Source organism: Lissotriton vulgaris, chromosome 3_1, assembly GCF_964263255.1.
Source record: "Lissotriton vulgaris chromosome 3_1, aLisVul1.2, whole genome shotgun sequence".
Classification (NCBI taxonomy): domain Eukaryota; kingdom Metazoa; phylum Chordata; class Amphibia; order Caudata; family Salamandridae; genus Lissotriton; species Lissotriton vulgaris.
The window spans coordinates 629,274,228-629,293,771 of NC_141689.1; the positions used below are offsets into that span (position 1 = coordinate 629,274,228).

The 19,544-nt window shown below is 44.4% G+C and overlaps 1 protein-coding gene across 1 annotated transcript in view; it reads right to left on the reverse strand.

The window, feature by feature from the left end:
• The window catches only part of KIAA0825 (KIAA0825 ortholog), a 2,177,598-nt gene that overhangs the window by 1,219,917 nt on the left and 938,137 nt on the right, over positions 1-19,544 (reverse strand). The window contains exon 10 of the mRNA XM_086960919.1: positions 7,188-7,378. Coding sequence (XP_086817045.1) covers positions 7,188-7,378 — 191 coding nt within the window. The remainder of the gene's footprint in view (positions 1-7,187; positions 7,379-19,544) is intronic.

Below are 19,544 nucleotides of genomic sequence, written 5' to 3' on the forward strand. Positions count from 1 at the left end.
TTGGCCGAGATGGTAAAACTCTTTGGGGTTAGGATCATCACATACGCTGATGACACTCAGTTGATTATGTCCCTTAACCCTTCGGACAATAATAAGACCAACCTGGCAAATTGCCTGGAAAAAGTGTCAGCTTTGATGGACTACTCTTTCCTAAAACTGAATGCTGCTAAAACTGAAGTGATGTTTTTGGGCAAGTCTACCAACCTGGAGATCAGTACATTCTGGCCTAAATGTCTAGGTACTATGCCACCCCCTAAAGAGCAAATAAAAAGTCTCGGGTGTGGTTGGACCACAACCTGAACTTTAGGGAACAGGCGCACAGAGTAGCAGGTACCTGTTATGGCATCCTTAAAATGATAAAAAAGATTCTACTCCTTCTGCCCTTCATCGCTAGGAAACTGCTGGTACAAGCCTTGATTCTCTCGCGGCTCGATTACACCAATGTGATCTATTTAGGCGGCCCCAGTTCAACCATCAAAAAACTTCAAATGGTCCAAAATTGCGTGGCACGACTGCTTATGCAGGCTTATAATCGTGAATCCGCCAAGCCTCACATCACCTCTCTGCATTGGCTGCCAGTGGCCAAGAGAATCCAATGTAAGGCCTTGTGCATTGCCCAGAAGTCTCTCCGCGCCGTCATCCCCCCATATCTTCCAAAAAGATTACTGTGCTCTGAGAAGAAACATCTCGCAATTGTTCCCAGAGTTAACCGGGTTCGGAGTGGTGACAGGCTATTTTCCGCCATTGCGGCGATATGTTGGAATCAGCTACCAAACCATATTTGGCTGGAGCCCAATCATCCATTGTTCCACAAACATCTGAAGACTCTGCTGTTCCCCTGAGTCTGCTGTCTTGTCTTGATTTGGGCTCTGTCTCTAGTGCTGGGAGGCCTTTGGCAGCCATGCGCTTTATAAGTGTATATTCATTCATTCATTCACTCGGTCCATGCTTGCTGCTACAGTTGTGAGTCTCAATTTCTTGAAAACGCTGAAGTCAGTCATTGTCTCTAGCACAGCTCCCATACTTCAGGGAAGGCTCCTAAAGTCTAGGGCAAGCTACTGTCCTTTGGAGAGCACTGCTCATCCCTGGATTTCCAAGTGAGGAGCAGGAAACATCTCAGACACATTACAAGGCAGACAAAACACACAAAGAGAGTTTCTCAAGAATCCAACAATTGTATTGTAAATTGTGTTCTCTTTGCTTCTTCTCTCCTTTTATGAAATACACATGGTTCAATAGCATCAATATCAATGTACTCTTCTCCGATATCAAAATGACCTGGGAGCAGTGGTATGAAGTCTCAAAACAATTCTCTTTATTATTCTTCAATACATCAAAGGAACAGCCCGGCCAACATGTTTTGTCCTCCGAGAGGACTTCATCAGGGTTAATGTATTTCTTTACAGCAATGTCACATCGAAGTCTAAGTGTAAAATGGAATAGTTCTCCACAAAATACTTGGAACACTAGTACTGCTCCTTTATTGTTGTAGGGAAATATCAGGTGACCATATATAAATATCACAGCTTAACATCGACACCCCATTGGGTTCTGTAAGACCAGATAATATGACACGCCACCACTGTCACTGACCATCTTCTTTCCATATAACCATAAAGGAGCAGTACTAGTGTTTGTTCCAAGAATTCCATGAAAAACTGATGCATTTTACACTGAGACCTCAATGTGACATTGATGTAAAAAAATACATTAACCCTTATAAAGTCCTCTCGGAAAACAAAACATGTTGGTTGAGCTGTTTCTTTGAAGTATTGAAAAAATTATAAGCAGAATTGTTTTGATACTTCATACTACGGCTCCAAAGCCATTTTGATATTCGAGAAGAGTGCATTGATATTGATGCCATTGAACTATGTGTACTTCATGAAAGGAGGAGAGAAGAAACAAAGAGAACAATACAATTGTTGTATTGTTGAGGCACTCCCTTTTAGTAGTTTGACCATTAGAGGACGAGTGCAGACCACTTTTACCCTGTGGAACTAGCAGCTGTCTTTAACCAGAACTATTGTTGCTTTGGAAATATTCCAAGTCAGACCAGCCAGAATTCACCCTAATTCTGATGTTTCTTGCAGTTCGAGTAGGGTGACATTTTATCAAATGCACTAGCCAGCCACTACTGACTTCATGGAGCCTAAATCCTGCTGAATTCCCACCAAACCTCATCTCTCTTTTTCAAAACTTCCTACTTTACTTGGCTGCAAACCTTCCCAGAGGCGTATATTGAAGATGACAGGTTCCCTCTTAGGCGCTCCAAGTCCCCTCCCTGATCGAGTCCTATGGATTATGATTAGGGCTCCCAGTTTTATGGTATTGATTTTTTATACATTTCCACCTGTATTTATCCATATTTATTTTTTGCCCATTTTATTAGTATTTATCCTTATTTTTTTGTGGTTTGCGTATAAATGGAGTCCAAATTGGTAGAAATAATGTTGGTTTCAAATTTTTTTATTTGGTTTTCACATTTCCACACAATGAGTACATCAACAATAGAGGCCATTGCATTTAACAAGCATGTAGATCTTTGACTATTAGTCAACGGAAAATCAACAATAGATAGAAAAAACCCTTACGCATGTTTTAACATTTCGGATACCACATACTAGTTGCCGTAGGATTTATCTCATATCCGACCTGAAGTAGAGTCAAAATTGGTACATTTCCACATTTTTTTTAACTGATAAACATGTACTTACACTTGTAGCGTTTTAGTAAATTAGATCCACAGGTAATTAGCAATTTACTACACATATAGTTTAACATATGCCTGTTTTTCAAGATATCTTAATCAGTTTTTAACTCCCCATGCTATCTATCAACTCATATGTTGAATTGAATTTCACAGCAGTCAGCATGGAAAGTCACTCATTAGAAGCACAATTTTCTGTATTTTTCTGCTTTAAAAAATAAATACAGGCAGGAAACACATTTTTTTTGTCTGTATTTATCTGTAAAAATCAGTAAAAACGGAATACTGGGAGCCCTAATTATGATTTAGGAGCAGCTTTTCCTCGTGCTGTGGGCAGAGACAAATGTCTGAGAAGACTCTCTATAGGAAAGGCTACTGTCAATTTGGCCTTCTTATTGCATGTCAATGTCAAAAGGCCAGCTGCTGCTGTGGTCTTTTGTGATTCCAAGGCATTTATTCTGAAGCACAATTTTCCTTGAAGAATAGGTGCAAATAACCTAACATCTAGACCTATCTAGATGTCCAGTATTTGGAATCTGAAAATTCCAAACCAACATAGCGGTTCCCTTTCTTCCTGTGATATCATTTCCTGCCTCAAGCATATGTAAGCAGGCCTGGGCATAAGAAGGAAGCTTCGCAAGACGACCGGACATTTTTCACCTTTAATCTCAATGTTTTTCCTTGTGAATTTGACCATCTGGAAGAATTATGCTGTGTATCAACCTTAGTATGTCCTCTCAACTACTAGCATTACACCAAGCTTGCCAAGGCGGTATTTTTACTATTATGGCTTTTATTTCCCTAACTGGCACTTTCTTAAAGAGACACTTGCCATGTTTCACATGTGCATGGAGGCCCCATGGGAGGAGTCTTGCTTTCTTCAAGCAATCTAGAAGGCAGCTATAGAAACCTTTTTTCTGTCGAGTCCTTGTCAATGAACTAGATTTTTGGAAATAAAAATTAAGCAAGTTTCTTTTTCGTCCTGGCTTAAATTGTAAAACAGCATTTTGTAGCTATGCACCGTAAGGATATACTTGTCTTAAATATTTAGGATGTGCCACCTGTATACATTAAGCTCCCTTCTCCATGGATTAGAGGGAATACTTAGCGGTGACGTAGCTGGGTAAAGGTAGTATTTTCTACGAGGCAAAACCTTTTTCTCGGACATATGATACTAATGATTTAAAATGCAGCCAGCAAGGCCCGTATGGTGTACTAGCAGCCATACATTTCAGTAATACATGTGGGTAGTGTAAATATAGACTACAGCCCACAGGTGCATTTGCATTCCAGGCCACTGATTCATTTTACGGTGACATCTCACCATGACCTTCATAACATGCTGTTATTGTTATAATTTCCTACATCTAGGATTAATGATCTCATCTAATACACTTTTTTCAGGATCAACCACAGCAATATACTATATATAGGTAAATATACGTAATATATATGGGTACATATCCATCAATTTACCACAGCTATCACAGATGGAAGCATGCATAGCTAGGCTACCCAAAATACGTACTTGTCAGGTTTAATTAAGTCCATAAAGCCCCGTTCATGGTCCTCAGATTTAAACACATTTCTTGGGGCGTCCCAGGCTTTTGTGCATGACCTTTTTTCATAATATACCAATATGTATTGTGACAGTAGATCTCAAAGGCTGGAGGACTTGAGCTCCACCATTAGAGGGCAATGCCCAGTTGGTTTACAGTTCCTTCTGCTGAAGATTTCCTCGTTGGATTGTGATTTATTTGACGGACTCCTACTCATGAACAGTGTCATATTTGTTCTCTATTGAATACCACATTGTTATCATCACTGAACGTCTGTACATTTTACTGGTATGTGAGCATTTGTTAGGACTTGAGAACGTCTCTATTGACCTACGATTTCTGATCACTGTGTCCTGTTCTAAAGGATACTACTAAATTCCACTTGTAGCATGACATTGTATGCATGTTAGTTTCTTTCTAATGTACACATTTCAATCCCAATTTAAATATTTGGGTAGTAACGACTATCTTTTTATATGCAGGCTCCCGTTCGACTTGGTTTTAACTCTTTTCAGCGGAAGGTTTCATCGGTCATACCTCTCTCAGTCTAGTGGTCACTTTGGTCATATGATAGGTTATGCTTAACGTCATGGACCTGCAGTACTGACAGCTTGTGGCCATTCAACTCCACCAGCACTGCTGTCACGATAAATAGTTTCAAGAACTGTCAAGTACCTTTACCCAATTGCCCTTACCTCAATCACCCTTCTATACTAGACACATATATTACATGCGTAAATGCTCTCACCGTTTGCATCAAGTACCAACTCTGTCTCATTTCTTCACCCTTGAGATACAGCAAAGTACTTCAGCTGATATTCTCAAAAGAACAACTTTCCACAGAAATGTTAGGAAACAGCGCATTTATTTGTGGAAATACAGATGCAATATTTAACAACCTTCTATGAACCAAGTAAGTGCTACATTTAAACAGTATACAAGAACTCGCTTGAAAACCAAGTAAATGCAAAGTTTGTTTCTATTTAGAAACACATTTCTATTTCTATTTAATTTAGAATATTTGTTTATGGGGAGCTGAAGTCTGAAATGTATAGCGCAGTACAGGGTTAGACAACACCATTTGACCAAATAAACTTCTATTCCACTTTGGAGCACAAAAAGAGCTATTTTCCAGGGGAATGGCATTTAAAAATGGACTGGTGCATTCATGCTGAGAAGGTAGTCAACACATGTAGACCCAAGAAATTCAAAACAAATACGGGGTGCGTGGATAAGATAGTGTGACATGTCTGACAGGAGAAGGTGTTATTCTCCCCCTAAGTGTTTGTTTATTTGGATCGTTGCATGTCATGCACTGGGATGGTGAGGACGTACATACAAATGCACAAGAACCATTGATAATGCATTTATCCCATTTGAAATAGAAAATGGACAAACATGTCAGCCGTGACAATGGTGCTATTGATACTGGTATCTTTGGACTGTTATTTTATTAGCTGAAAACTGAATAGCAACAAAAATATTTCACAAAAAGAGCACTTTGTGAGGATTCATGTCGTACCTTAATTCACAAATCAAGGTTTCCTTTGAATTTTATTCTTCCAAATAAATGAAAAGGCTGTAGAAGAAAGGTGGAGTTGCAGCAATTGTATGGTCAGAATTAGAGTCTGATTTGTGAGTAGAGCACCCGGCATAATCAGGTAGAAACCCACACATTTTTACATTTCGGGTAGTTGTTTAGCTGTGACCTATCTCCATCCTACAAACGTACACACGTGTTCTTGTGTAAAGGAGTTACAGCCTGTATTGCGCTCGCAAAGGGCCAGAATCTGAGAATCTGGCCCTTTGCGAGTGCGATTTTTGCATTTGGGATTCATCATCCCAAATGCAAAAATCTGTAATAGCGATTTCGCAGGAATTACATTTAAGGAATCTCTATTTGAGATTCCTTAAATGCAATTCATCATCCATTTTAAACTTGCGAATTCGCAATTTCGGCCCGCTATTTACCGCGAGGTCAAACCTCGTGATAAATAGCAAAAACTTAGAAAAATGCTTTTAAAAGCATTTTTCTAAGTTGTATGTTGCACACACACATGTCCTTTGGACATGTGTGTGCGCAACACCTGTTTAAATTTGCATTTATGGGGTGCTACAGGGTGTCCTTTGGACACCCCTGGCACCCTTTAAATCGCTATCTTATTTGCGATTAGCTAATTGCTAATCGCAAATAAGGAATACTCCCCATTCATTCCTATGGGCCTTTTGGCCCATAGGAATAAATGGGGAGTTATTCCTTATTTGCGACTAGCAATTTGTTAATCGCAAATAAGGAATATGTAGGAATCGCATTTTTTTTGCGATTCCTACATGAATCCCGTTTTGCGAGCCTGTAATAGCGATTCCTTATGAATCGCTATTAAAGACTCGCAAAACGGGTCTTTCATGAATCAGGCTGTAAATGTCTTCACAGCGCAGTGAAAACTGTTTTCAAGAAAGCACATTTACTGTTGAGAAAAAAAATAGCAAATGGACATTTCCACAACTTGTACTATTAACCCATGCAGATTTCCCTCTGGTGATAGTTTTGTATTCCTAACTTTGGTGTATTAGAGTACACACCTGTTGTAGATTTCCTGTAGTACTCCTGAGATTCCTTGTTAATTAAAAAAAAAGATATTTACTCCAAACGTAGGAGTAGCCCAACAGGAGCAGATTCGCGACTTTTTCAGAGTTTGAGAATCAGGTCCACTGTTAACCAGCACAGATGAAGTAAACATATTAAGCACAATGTAAAAAAGTACTACCGTCCATAAACATAATTCAATCTACAACATACGTATTCATGATTTGTACTGATGCAAATATGAATGAAAAGTAATGGGAACTCATTCTTTTAAAACAAATAAAATACATATCACTCTGTGGTGCAACGTGAGTGAATTCAATTACCTTACCTTATTTGTGGCGATCTCTTGTAAGAAGGGTGTGCCTGAGCATATCGGAAGGAGAGAAGGGTCACACTTTCCGCCAGCACTTCTGCAAGAATCTCCTGGGCCGTCTTTGGGGGTAGAATAGTCCATAGGTCATGTCTGAGTCCACAGCAAAAGTAATGCCACATCTGGATGGAGAATGAGCATCTCTCCCCCTGGCGAAACCACCAAGACAATAAATGAAAGAAATAGATATTTCAACATCTCAGCCTGGTTTCTGTAAATCTAATTAGTTTGTGCTGGAAGCAAATAGCAGGGTAGTTTGAGAAACTGGACGACTAGAAAATATTCTTCACAAGATGTAAAACATCTTTATCGGCACATGTTCTTTTTCAATGACAAAGTAATCCAGCTTCCAAAAAACAAAACCACAAGTTTTTAATTAACCCCTATTTTCTATTGAAATATCTGCCAACTCTGAGCACTAGTCAAAGATAAAAAAACATATTTGTATTCAAACTTGTGCGACTACGTTATTTATTATTACAAGTAAAAACTGCACAAGCTAATTTTTTTAATATACTTGAGCAACATACTTTTGCATTTGAAAAATGAGGTACTGCTTTTTGGAAAAGGAGTATACGTTAAGTAGAAATTTGTTATGTTGTTTCATGGGCACATTTGTTTCTCAGGCTCCAACAGCACACTATAGCCGCTTAACCGCGGCGGCAATTCCGCTGCAGTGCGGCGGTTTAAAGGAGTGGGCGGGGCCGCGTCGGCCAACGGATGTGAGCAGCACTACGGAAGTAGTGCTCGCGACGATCGTTGGCCAACAGAAGCAGCAAAGGCCAACGGACGTGGGCAGCACTACGGAGGTAGTGCTCACGACGGCCGTTGCCAGACAGAAGCAGCGACTGGATAGAAGCGCGAAGCAACAAAATGCTTTTAAAATTAACTTGATGCTGTTCCAAAGGAACAGTAACTGGGTGGCAAGAAATACAACAGGGTAAAGGACAGTTTAAAAAGAGAGAACTGAAGCAAACTTCAGAACGAATGTCTCATTGCCTCTGCCAAGGCTACAGTGCTAAAATGTCTCTTCCAACTTGTTTTGCCTTTCAGTATTTTTTATTGTTCTTTTGACTAGCAGAAAGTGGAAATGTTGAAGAAAGACTGGAGAAACACGTTGACTTCACTCATATTTGCTCACTGTTCCCTGGTAGAGCGCTGCCTCAAGCCCGGAAATCACTTTCATGATACCAGAGCTACACAATCAGTGGTGGGGTGGTATCGCCGAAGGGAAAGGTTGTGGTGCACTCAACCTAATGCACAGCTACTACCAGACATCCGCAAACTGCTCTTGAGTGACTAATGAACAAGTTACTTACCTTCGTTAACGCTTTTTCTGGTAAATACAGTATCTGCCTGTGGATTCCTCACCTTGTGAATATCCCCCTGCGTCAGCAACGTTCGGAAAATTCTTTTGTAGCACGCCGGCTTGGACGACGTCACAGGAGCACGGCATCGCGCGCGACTCCGGCTGACATCACCGACTCCTTATTAGGCCTACGTCGGCGTGATGACATCAGTTCCGCCCTTTTTGCCGTGCCTTCGAGGCACCCGGACGGACCAATGACAGTAGATTTACATATATACAGTGTACATAGTACATACAATTCAAAACTGCTCACATAATGCATAGTAAAGGTATGAAAAACCCAATATATATACAAATATAAATATACATAAAAATACATAAACTCAGGTATAGCAGAGTGGACAACGGGGAGGGGGGTGGGTCAGTGAGGAATCCACAGGCAGATACTGTATCTACCAGAAAAAGCGTTACCGAAGGTAAGTAACTTGTTCTTCTGATAGATACATCTGCCAGTGGATTCCTCACCTTGTGAATAGAGTCAACATCAAGGGGGGAAACACTACAAACGGGCAAGACCAGGAAAACTAACGGGGAAAAATCAGGCGTAAGAGGGTCACTCTGAATAAGGTCCCGTTAGACACCTCCACCACAGAAGCAAGGCCTCCTGGAGGGGTCTAATTAAATACACAAGTGCCCCCAATGTGGGTAGCCCAAATAATATCTAACCTACAGAACCACCTAGAGCAACTCATCGCCAACCAAACCAAACTGATCCTCAGTACGTTGGATAAAGTTATACCCTGGTTAAAACAAAGGGGTCGGTCGGTGGCAGCAATCCCCCCCCCACTTGGGTAATACCCTAATGGGGGAGGGTACCAGCATCAGCTCAGATATACTATCTATAAACAGGCCCCAAAATGAACAAAGTAATACTATCATACACCCCTTGATCCCCTCGAACACACAATCAGCAGGCTTGACACAGGCCCCCCGAGTTTGCCCGCTACCAGCAGGGAAGTTCCCCAGGGAGCGCCAAAAGGCATACACCGAGCTATGGTACACAGACAAGCTTCGCCCCCCTCTGTGAGTCAGTGTCAATTAGAGAATTCTGCTACTAAGGGGCATTCCAACATGTCAGTAACCCTTAACCTACCTCCTGACGTAGCCCCTTACGTAATTATCCTCACAGGAGTTCCGGTGCTGAGATCAGATCAGTTGGAGCCCTATGGTGAGCTCAAAAACAAAACCATGTTCTGGTTAAATAAGTGTAGGCCCCTAGCAGGCAAGGAACAGGGGGAAATACTAATGGTCTGACGGGTGAACTGGGTGGGAACCAGGCCCAAGGATAACACCGGGGATTGTGTGGTGGTGAACTTTCGAAATACGCAGGTTGTTGCCCAGATACTAAGGTGGGGCCCAACCACAGATTCGAGTAATATCAGGTCTATGCGCCTGAGCTTCTTCTATCCCAGGGGGGCCAACAACTGGGGGCGTGCCATAGATGGTCAGAGATGTAGGGAGTGGAACCTGGTTGGGCATAGTCGTAGACCTCACTATGTAGCCACGAGGAACCAGGGAGGGATTGACCTCCAGAATAGATTTTACCCCTTGTCGACCCTAGACGAATTGGACTGACTAGGGATAGACACAAACCTCGGCATAACCAAGACAGGGATAAGAGTTCTGAACAGGATAAGGCACCCCTGACTCAAACACTGCGGCACGAGTAATTGCAGAGAGGGGACGAAAAGTGGGTAACTATTTTGAGGGAAATGTAACTACTCACCCCCTCATGGCCAGGGCAAGAAGACCAGATAGGCAGGACGGATTAAAAATAATATCCTGGAATGTAGCAGGACTTGCGGCCAAATATGAGGAGCAGGAATGGAGGCAATACATTACCGGGTTTCACGTTATATGTCTGCAGGAGACCTGTATGATTGATTGTAACCATTTCTCCCTGGAGGGGTTTAAGTGCTTCCCAGTCCCTGCCCAAAAGTCAGCTTCAGGGAGAGCCATGGGAGGGTTGATCATATACGTGGATCTTCTTATAGAAGGGGTTTGGTCCAACCTCAACTGGTCATCACACAATATGCAGGCTTTGGGCTTCCGCTCAAAAGGTGTAAACATCACCCTGATTAACTGGTACAATGCGGTGGGAGCAAATGGGAAGGAAAATACAATAAAAGAATTGGACTCTCGCCTAAATGCCCAGTTGTCAGCTGTGAAGTCGGTAGTAGCACCGTCTGTAGTTCTTGTAGGTGATTTTAATTGTCATCTGTGCGCGAACCTAAGACCACTTAATAAGGATTGGTCGCGTTGCCTAGTGGAGAAAGGGCCACACTGCATTCACCTGAAGGGGTAGACCTAGACAGGTTGCTGAAAGGCCACAATTTGGTCCGCACCATGGACCTGGTAGGACTGGGTAGCGGCGGGGAGCTTAATCCCACCTTTAAGGGCGGAGGTTGTCGATCTTATATTGATTATATCATGGTCTCGTCTATACTTAAAGCTTGGGTCAACAGGGGAGACATAGAATGGAGCATATTTAGCGACCATAACCCCCTGGTGTTAGAGCTAAAAGGCCAAATTATTAAAACTGTATCACGAGGGGTAGGTTCTCTAGAGAAGACATCCGACCAGGGGAGGAGACTTAGATGGTCAAAAATAGATGGGGATAGTTTTTATAAAACATTAATAACCACAGGGGCAGACGCACTTAATGTATGCCTCGACCCCAATATTGAGGGGGCTGCGGTAGTAACTGCATTTGAAGAGATGGCGCACCTCATTGAAGGACTATTAAAGACCACTAAGACTAGGATATTAACTACCATCCCTAGATGGTTTGACAAAGAATGTTCAAAGGCACATAAAGAGCTTATATCTAGCCTAAAATTGCTTCCTAGGGATAAGTTATATATCGCCCAATGCAGGCTGACATTTAGGAAGGCACTAAAAATCCGTAAAACTAGCCTCCAAACGCAAGCCTGGGAGGATCTAAGGGAGGCGGCGGACAGAAGAGACTTGACTGAGTTCTGGAAAATTATAAATAAACCGTGTTTCCAGGACTCAAATGCCCCACAGATTGTAAATACTATTTGCCAGAGCAGTGGGATTCCCACTTTAAAAACTTATATAATCATACAGGTGAAATTAATAATGATGAAGGACAGAGGCTAACATTGATTGCAAGGCCAGAGATCACCCTGGCAGAAGTAGAAGGGGCCATCCTGGGTCTAACTAAAAATAAGGCGCCTGGTCCTGATGGCATACCTCCCGACCTATACCTTAGTGAAGTGGAGTTGTGGGCCCCCATTCTCACGAGGGTACTGAACGCGGCAGTGGAGGCGGGTCTGCCGCGCTCTTGGTCCTCTGCAACAATAGTTCCAATATTTAAAAAAGGAAACCGGGATAACCCCCAATGCTATCGCCCGATATCCTTGATTGATGTCACGGCGAAGGTGCTGGGTCGTGGTGTCCTAAATCGCTTGACTGTATGGGCAGACACCCACCAGCTAATATCGGATACACAATATGGGTTCAGGGAGGGAAGGTCACCTACGGACCAATGCCTGAACCTCTACCTGCTGGTCGCCAAGTACACCATAGCCAGCAAGGAGGCGGTCTAATTGGGGTTCATGGATCTCTCTGCGGCTTTTGTCATGTGAACAGGGAGAAGCTATGGGCCCTGAGGATAGGCCTAGGGGCGGACCAGGACCTAGTTAACATCCTTAAAGCCTTGCACTGGAATACCACTGCGTCTGTCCGTTTTAACCAAGACGTAAGTAGGACCTCATCATTCCCATGCACCAGTGGCGTGCAGCAGGGCTGCATTTTAGCTCCTTTTCTGTTTTCACTTTATATTAATGACCTAGATAGTGAACTAAGCAAACTTGGAGTAGACTCCCCTCAAGTAGGCACCCGTCCAGTCCCCGTCCTGCTCTACGCGGACAACGCGTTGTTGCTAGCCCGGACACCGTGGAGGTTACAGAGGCTGATTGACGGATTTGTAAGCTTTATGTCCACACTTGATTTATCAGCAAATCTGGACAAATCCTATGTCATGCTCGCGGGGGCCAGACCAGATAAGAAATTTTCCTATAGTATAGGTACCTATAAAATTGGTCTAGTTCAGTCCTTCTTCTATTTGGGTGTATTATTTGATGGGCTTTTAAAGTTTAGACTCCTTGTGGATAAACACTGCTCTAAACTGGTGGCCTCAACTGGGGCAATAATGAGTTATGGGCGAAGGCTGGGAAGATGGTCCTCCGAGCAAGTGATGAATTTATACAGATCAATATGCTGCGCCAAGGCAGCCTACGGGGCTGAAGTTTGGGGTTTCGCGAACATCCATCAGGTTCAGGCAGAGGAAAATAAATTCTTTAGAAGGATACTGAAAGTCCCATATAGTACTTCGACCTATATTACACATGAAGTACTTGGTGAACCCTACATCGAAGATCAAATCAAGGTCAGGCCGTTTTTGGCCTGGGTGAAGATGTGGTCTAACCCCGGGGCAGGCCTTAGTAGACAAATTATCACAGATTGTCTGAATAGAGACAAAAGGAGCTCTATCCCCTGGCTAAAATACATAAAGTGTACTCTAGAGGACATTGGCTATAAGAACCTCTTCACTAATCCTGAAGCCGTTACGCCTCAGGGTAAAACGAGAGTCAAGAAAATGTATGGGGAATGGACAACTGTAAGCAGGGTGGCCACTGAAGAGCGCAAATCCACAGTTGTTGCTTACAGATTATTGAAAATGGAGAGTGGAAGGGAACCCTATCTCTCACTGACCCATAATGCACAGGACAGATTTTATATGACCCGTTTTAGGTTTAACCTTTTGCATCACTAATTGTCCGATCCCCCCCGGTTTTACCTTAACGGTTGAGCAGAAGGGTACCTGCGGCTGCGACAATAGGTCTCCGCAGGATAGCCTTCATTTTGTTTTGTTATGCTCATTTTACACATTACCTAGGCGCAAGTTCCTTGTGGGAATCTTGAAAAGAGCTAAGTTCAAACACGCCAAGGTAGCTTTATTGTTCTTGCAAAAGGCCAACGACGCATATACCCTGTCCTGTATCACGAGTTTTATTAAGATGGCAGTGAGGATAAGGAATTCGAGAGAGATGAGTTGATTGCAATGCTCTTTAACAGAGAGACTCTTGAGAAAATGAAATGAAATGTTATGAATTGAACTGCTTTTTAATGTGTTTTTAACTGGTTTTATGTACTTTTATGGTATCCTTTTAAGTGCCGAATAAAGAAATATTTGATTTGAGTCCCACAGCAGTCCCCACTCTCGGAGGAGGGTGTCCACTCTCCTATACCAGAAAATCCTGAAGGACAGAACGCGCAAAGTGGCCGTCCCACCTCACCTCGGCATCCAAGCAGTAATGCTTTGCAAAAGTGTGGAGGGAGGCCCAAGTCACGGCTCTGCAAATATCCTCAACAGGAACACCTCTAGATAAAGCAGAAGTAGCAGACTTTGCTCTAGTAGAGTGAGCTCTTATACCCTCAGGAGGGTCCTTACCCGCCAGGGAGTAGCAGATCTTGATGCATAATATTATCCATCTTGAAAGGGTGCGCTTGTGCACAGCTCTTCCTTTTCTGCATCCAGCAAATCCAACGAACAGCTGGTCATCCTACCTGAACTCCCTTGTTCTGTCCAGGTAGAAGCTCACCGCCCTCTTAGGGCCCATGCGGTGAAGTCTCTCCTCCTCCTTGGAAGGGTGAGGGGGAGGATAAAAGGTAGGGAGGGTAACGGACTGCCCCGATGGAAAGGAGTTACCACCTTAGGCACTAAAGCAGCCCTGGTCCTGAGTACCATTCTTTCAGCATGAAGGGTCAAGAATGGGGGCTTTGAACTAAGAGCTTGAAGCTCATTTACCCTCCTTGCCGAGGTAATTGCGACCAGGAAGACAGTTTTAAAAGACAAAAGTCTCAAGGGACACCTGTGCAAGGGTTCAAAGGGAGAACCCATCAAGTAGGTTAAGACAAGATTTAAGTCCCATTGAGGCACAATAAAGGGAGTAGGAGGAAATATATTAGTGAGACCCTTTAGAAACCTTAAAACCACAGGAGATTTGAACAGTGACGGCTGATCCGGCAAACAGAGAAAAGCCGATAAGGCCGACAAATAACCTTTGACAGTAGCCACCACAAAACCCTGCTGGGCTAAGGAAAGTGCAAATTGAAGAATATTGGATAAATGAGTCCTTAAAGGGTCAATGGACTTCTCCCCACACCAAGCAACAAATTTAGACCACCTATAAGAATAGACGGACTTGGTGGAATCAGGCCTGGCTGATAAGATGAAATCCACCACATCGTGAGGGAGAGAAAAAGAACTCATGTTGCCCCGTTCAATCTCCAGGCATGAAGGTGTAAGGTCTGGACGTGGGGGTGTAGAACCTCCCCCTCCATCTTGGAGAGGAGGTCTGCCCTGTGAGGGAGACGGAGCGGCGGGCACGAGGAGAGGTGGAGAAAATCTGTGTACCACACCCTTCTTGGCCAATCCGGGGCGATCAATATAACTTGGGCCCGGTCTTGGCGAATCTTCCTCAGAACCCGAGGAATCATGGGAATGGGAGGAAACGCGTAAAGGAGTTGCGAGTCCCAACTCAACTGAAACGCGTCCCCCAGTGCCTCTTGCATCGGAAACTGGAGACTGCAGAATGACGGGCAGTGAGCATTCTCTTGAGTGGCAAACAGGTCCACCTGAGGAGTTCCCCACGTCCGGAAGACGTGACTAACCACCTCCGGGTGAAGCCTCCACTTGTGGTCGGCCGAGAACTGCCGACTGAGACTGTCTGCACGTACGTTCAGAACCCCGGCCAGATGATTTGCCATCAAACAAATCTGATGGTCCTGAACCCATGACCAGAGACGCAGAGCCTCCCTACAGAGACACCACAACCCTACTCCTCCCTGCTTGTTGACATACCACATCGCTGTCGTGTTGTCCGTCAGGACTTGAACTGACTGACCGCGAAGGGAAGGGAGGAAGGCCTTGAGCGCTAAACGTATGTCCCGCAACTTTAGAAGGTTGATGTGAAGCAACCTTTCCTCTGGAGACCAAAGACCTTTGATCTCCAGATCCCCCAGATGAGCACCCCACCCTAGAGTGGATGCATCCAATATCACTGTGGCCACCGATGGAGGTAGCTGAAAAGGCTTTCCCTTTCCGAGACAGATTGCCTTCCACGCCCCACCAAGACAGATCCGGCGCAGTTTCTCTGGAGATCCTCACTGACTCCCTGAGATCTCCGTTGTGCTGATACCACTGCCTGCGGAGGCACCGCTGGAGTGCCCTCATGTGCCAGCGTGCATGGTTGACCAACAGAATGCAAGAGGCCATAAGACCGAGCAGACGAAGGACTTCCAGGACTGGAACGACCGCTCCATTGTGAAATAAAGGAATCATTTCCTGTATGTCGTGAATCCTTTGAGGAGGAGGGAATGCACGACACACAGTTGTGTCCAGTACCGCACCTATGAACAGGTTGCGCTGGGAGGGCACCAGGTGAGATTTGGGTACATTTATCGAAAAACCCAACCTGTGCAACAACTGAGTGGTCTCTTGCAGATGATGGAGCACTATCTCTGGAGATTCTGCTTTGATCAGCCAATCGTCCAGATAAGGGAATACAGGAATCCCTGACCTTCTGAGATGTGCAGCCACCACAGCCATCACCTTGGTAAACACTCGAGGCGCAGTAGTAAGTCCAAACGGAAGGACCGCAAACTGGTAGTGTTGCGACCCCACCGTAAAACGGAGATACTTCCTGTGTGACTTCAGGAGGGGGATGTGGAAATAAGCATCCTGTAAGTCGATCGACACCAACCAGTCTTCTTCCATCAGCGCTTGAAGAACCTGCGCAAGAGTGAGCATCTTGAACTTCTCCTGTTTGAGATAGAGGTTCAAAATCCTGAGGTCCAGGATTGGAATAAGTCTGCAATCCTTCTTGGGGATCAGAAAATACCTGGAGTAGCACCCCTGACCCCTCTCCAGCTCCGGAACCACCTCTATTGCACCTTTTCTGAACAGTGCCAGGACTTCTTCCTGCAAGAGCAACTGGTGGTCCTCCGAGCAAAAACCTTGGCAAGGAGGGTAATTGGGAGGGAACTCCCGAAAAGGAAGAGCATACCCATTCTCTACGAGATTGAGAACCCAAAGATCTGATGTAACCGATTCCCAATCCCATAGAAAATAAGTAAGCTGACCCCCTACAGGACCCGCATGATCCGGAATGGCGGATCTAGGGCTGCTTTGCTGTTGTAGGTGGGTGGTGGGTATTAGAGGAGGAAGTAGAGGAGGAGGAGGCTTGACGTCCACGACCACGACCCCTTTGTCTACCTCTATAGGACTTGTACAAAGGATTTTGCTGCTGCTGCTGCTGCTGGTTCTGCTTATTGGAATGAAAAGTAGATCTTCCAAAACCCCTGTACTTCTTAGCGAAAGAGCCTCTTGTCTGTAAGCCCAAAGACCTTGCAGTAGCTCTGCTATCTTTAAACCTTTCTAAGGCAGCGTCAGCCTTTTTCCCAAAAAGGCCAGTGCCATCAAAAGGCATATCCAACAGAGAAGCCTGAACATCAGTCGAAAATTCGGACGACTTTAACCTAGCGACCCTTCTAGTGGCGACTGAAGCAACAGAGTCCGCCGTGTCCATGCCACTCTGAATCACCTGGCGAGCCGCAGCCTGCGTGTCAGACACTACCTCATTGAAGTTCTTCCTATCCTCCTACGGAAGATTAGATGATAACTGACCAGGACCAGGAAACGGAGGGTACAAACCCACTGGCTGCTCCAAAGGAGGCTGCACCGAAATTGTTTCTTCTTGACCCTCCTGTTCCTCTGGATGATGCACCGGAGTCGCTGAAGCCTGAGGATCCACAACGTCTTCTTCCTCATGTGCTGAAGACTGACACGGATCCAGAGACGGATCCGGTCCCGGATCCGGAGAAGGATCTCGGAACTGTAAAGGCGAGGCTTCACCTACAAGCTCACGACATGGTGTGGGAGACAAAAAGTCCTTACAATGTTTTCGAGAAGAAGACCTCTTCTTCAAGTCTGACTCCCTGCCGGAATGGTGTCTCGAGCTATGCATCTTCCTCTTATGTTTTTTCTTCGAGGAACCCGAAGCATGCCCCGAAGCCGACTTCGACACCGACTCCGATCGGGACCTCGACCTCGATCTCGACCTCTTCTTCATCCTCGACTTCGGCTTGGACCTCGAGCATCTTGATCTTGACCTCAAAGACCTCTTGGCATCCTTTCCTTTTACCTTGGCCAGAAGGAGTTTAGCTTTTTGTTCACGCAGAGCCTTCGGGTTCATTTTAGAGCAGGATCGACAGCCTTCGACATCGTGGTCCGAGCCCAGACACCACAAGCAATCACCATGAGGATCGGTTATGGACATCATCCTGGCACACGATCCGCACTGCTTAAAACCTGTCTTCTTCTACGACATCTTTGGCGGAATACAGCACTCAAAAAAGATACAGAAACACACAAATAGCAACATAGTCACTATCCGTAACACAAGAGATCCCAAGAAACGCTAACATCGACGACGCGGAATAAAGGGTACTGATGTCATCACGACGACGTAGGCCTAATAAGGAGTCGGTGACGTCAGCCGGAGTCGCACGCGATGCCGTGCTCCTGTGATGTCGTCCACGCCGGCGTGCTACAAAAGAATTTTCCGAACGTTGCTGACGCAGGGGGATATTCACAAGGTGAGGAATCCACTGGCAGATGTATCTATCAGAATGCTCCTCTAACTAGTATAGCTAAAATGTTACACGCCTTGCCTTTTGTATACATTGATTACCTTTTACACTTTGATGGCCTCCAAGGGTGATCCGTGGTTGAAAACGTATCATAAGTTGATGGATTCTATGTTTTTCTTGACCAATACGAATTTTATTCCATTTTACAGAATCTTACAAGGAAGTAACAACAGCCGACAAATAACAAACATCTTTATTTTTGCTTTTTATTATACTTAGAGTTCAAGACCCCTACTGAGGCACCAGAATGTTTAAACATCATACCTGGAATAAAACCGGTATATAAGAAACAGAGCTGGGAAGTATATACCAATAAGACATTAACCAAAACTGTATATATAACACCCTCTGATCTATCAAATGCGAAGGAGGATATTTGTGTTAAATATTTTACAGGCTGGTACTAGCATTTCATTTCTAATGTTGATTGGACATTTTCTGGGTGAAGGTCTCTTGCAGATAAACATGTGATCTCATACGTTATGTGGGTGACGATTGATTAGCAGGTTTTAACTTAAGAGGTCTTTTGAATTTGCTCATGGAGGCTGCCAAAGCACACGGGTAAAAATGCCTGGGCGCATTTCTGGGCCAATAGGGGGCCCATCTCCGCCTGTCTGCGGCTGGAAAAGACTGGGCTGAGCCACGGCTATTGGTTTTCGTTTTTGGCTTCAGACTATTGCTGAAGGCCCAACATCCCATCTGTTGTGAAGGATCGTCTTCATTCAGTAAGGTTGGTGCATGTACATTTCTAAGCTCTTAATTTCCGTCTTCCATCTTTTGGGATAGATACCACAACACAGTTTATTACTGCCTGCATTTGGCTAACTATCATGACCAATGAGAAAGAAGAGCCTTTCTGGGAACAAGGAAGAGGATAGAGGCTTACGTTCCACCCCCTCATCACCTCCCATATTTACCATGGCAATAGGTGTTATTTCCACTGAACTCAACCTGATGGAAGATCGCACAGAGGCAGTACATAAGCTGATTACTGTCCCATCCCAACATTTGCAGCTCAACCCAGGATACCTAAAGCAGATTCCAATTAGACCCCTCACGTTATCATCCAAAAGGATGCACCACCATCTAACCCAAAAGCGTCAAAATGGAATAAGGCTAAAATTTAAAATCCAAATGCACTACATGATGACATGAGTACCATCACCCCGGGTCCACTTTCCTCCGCTACATCAAGGGTTAATAAA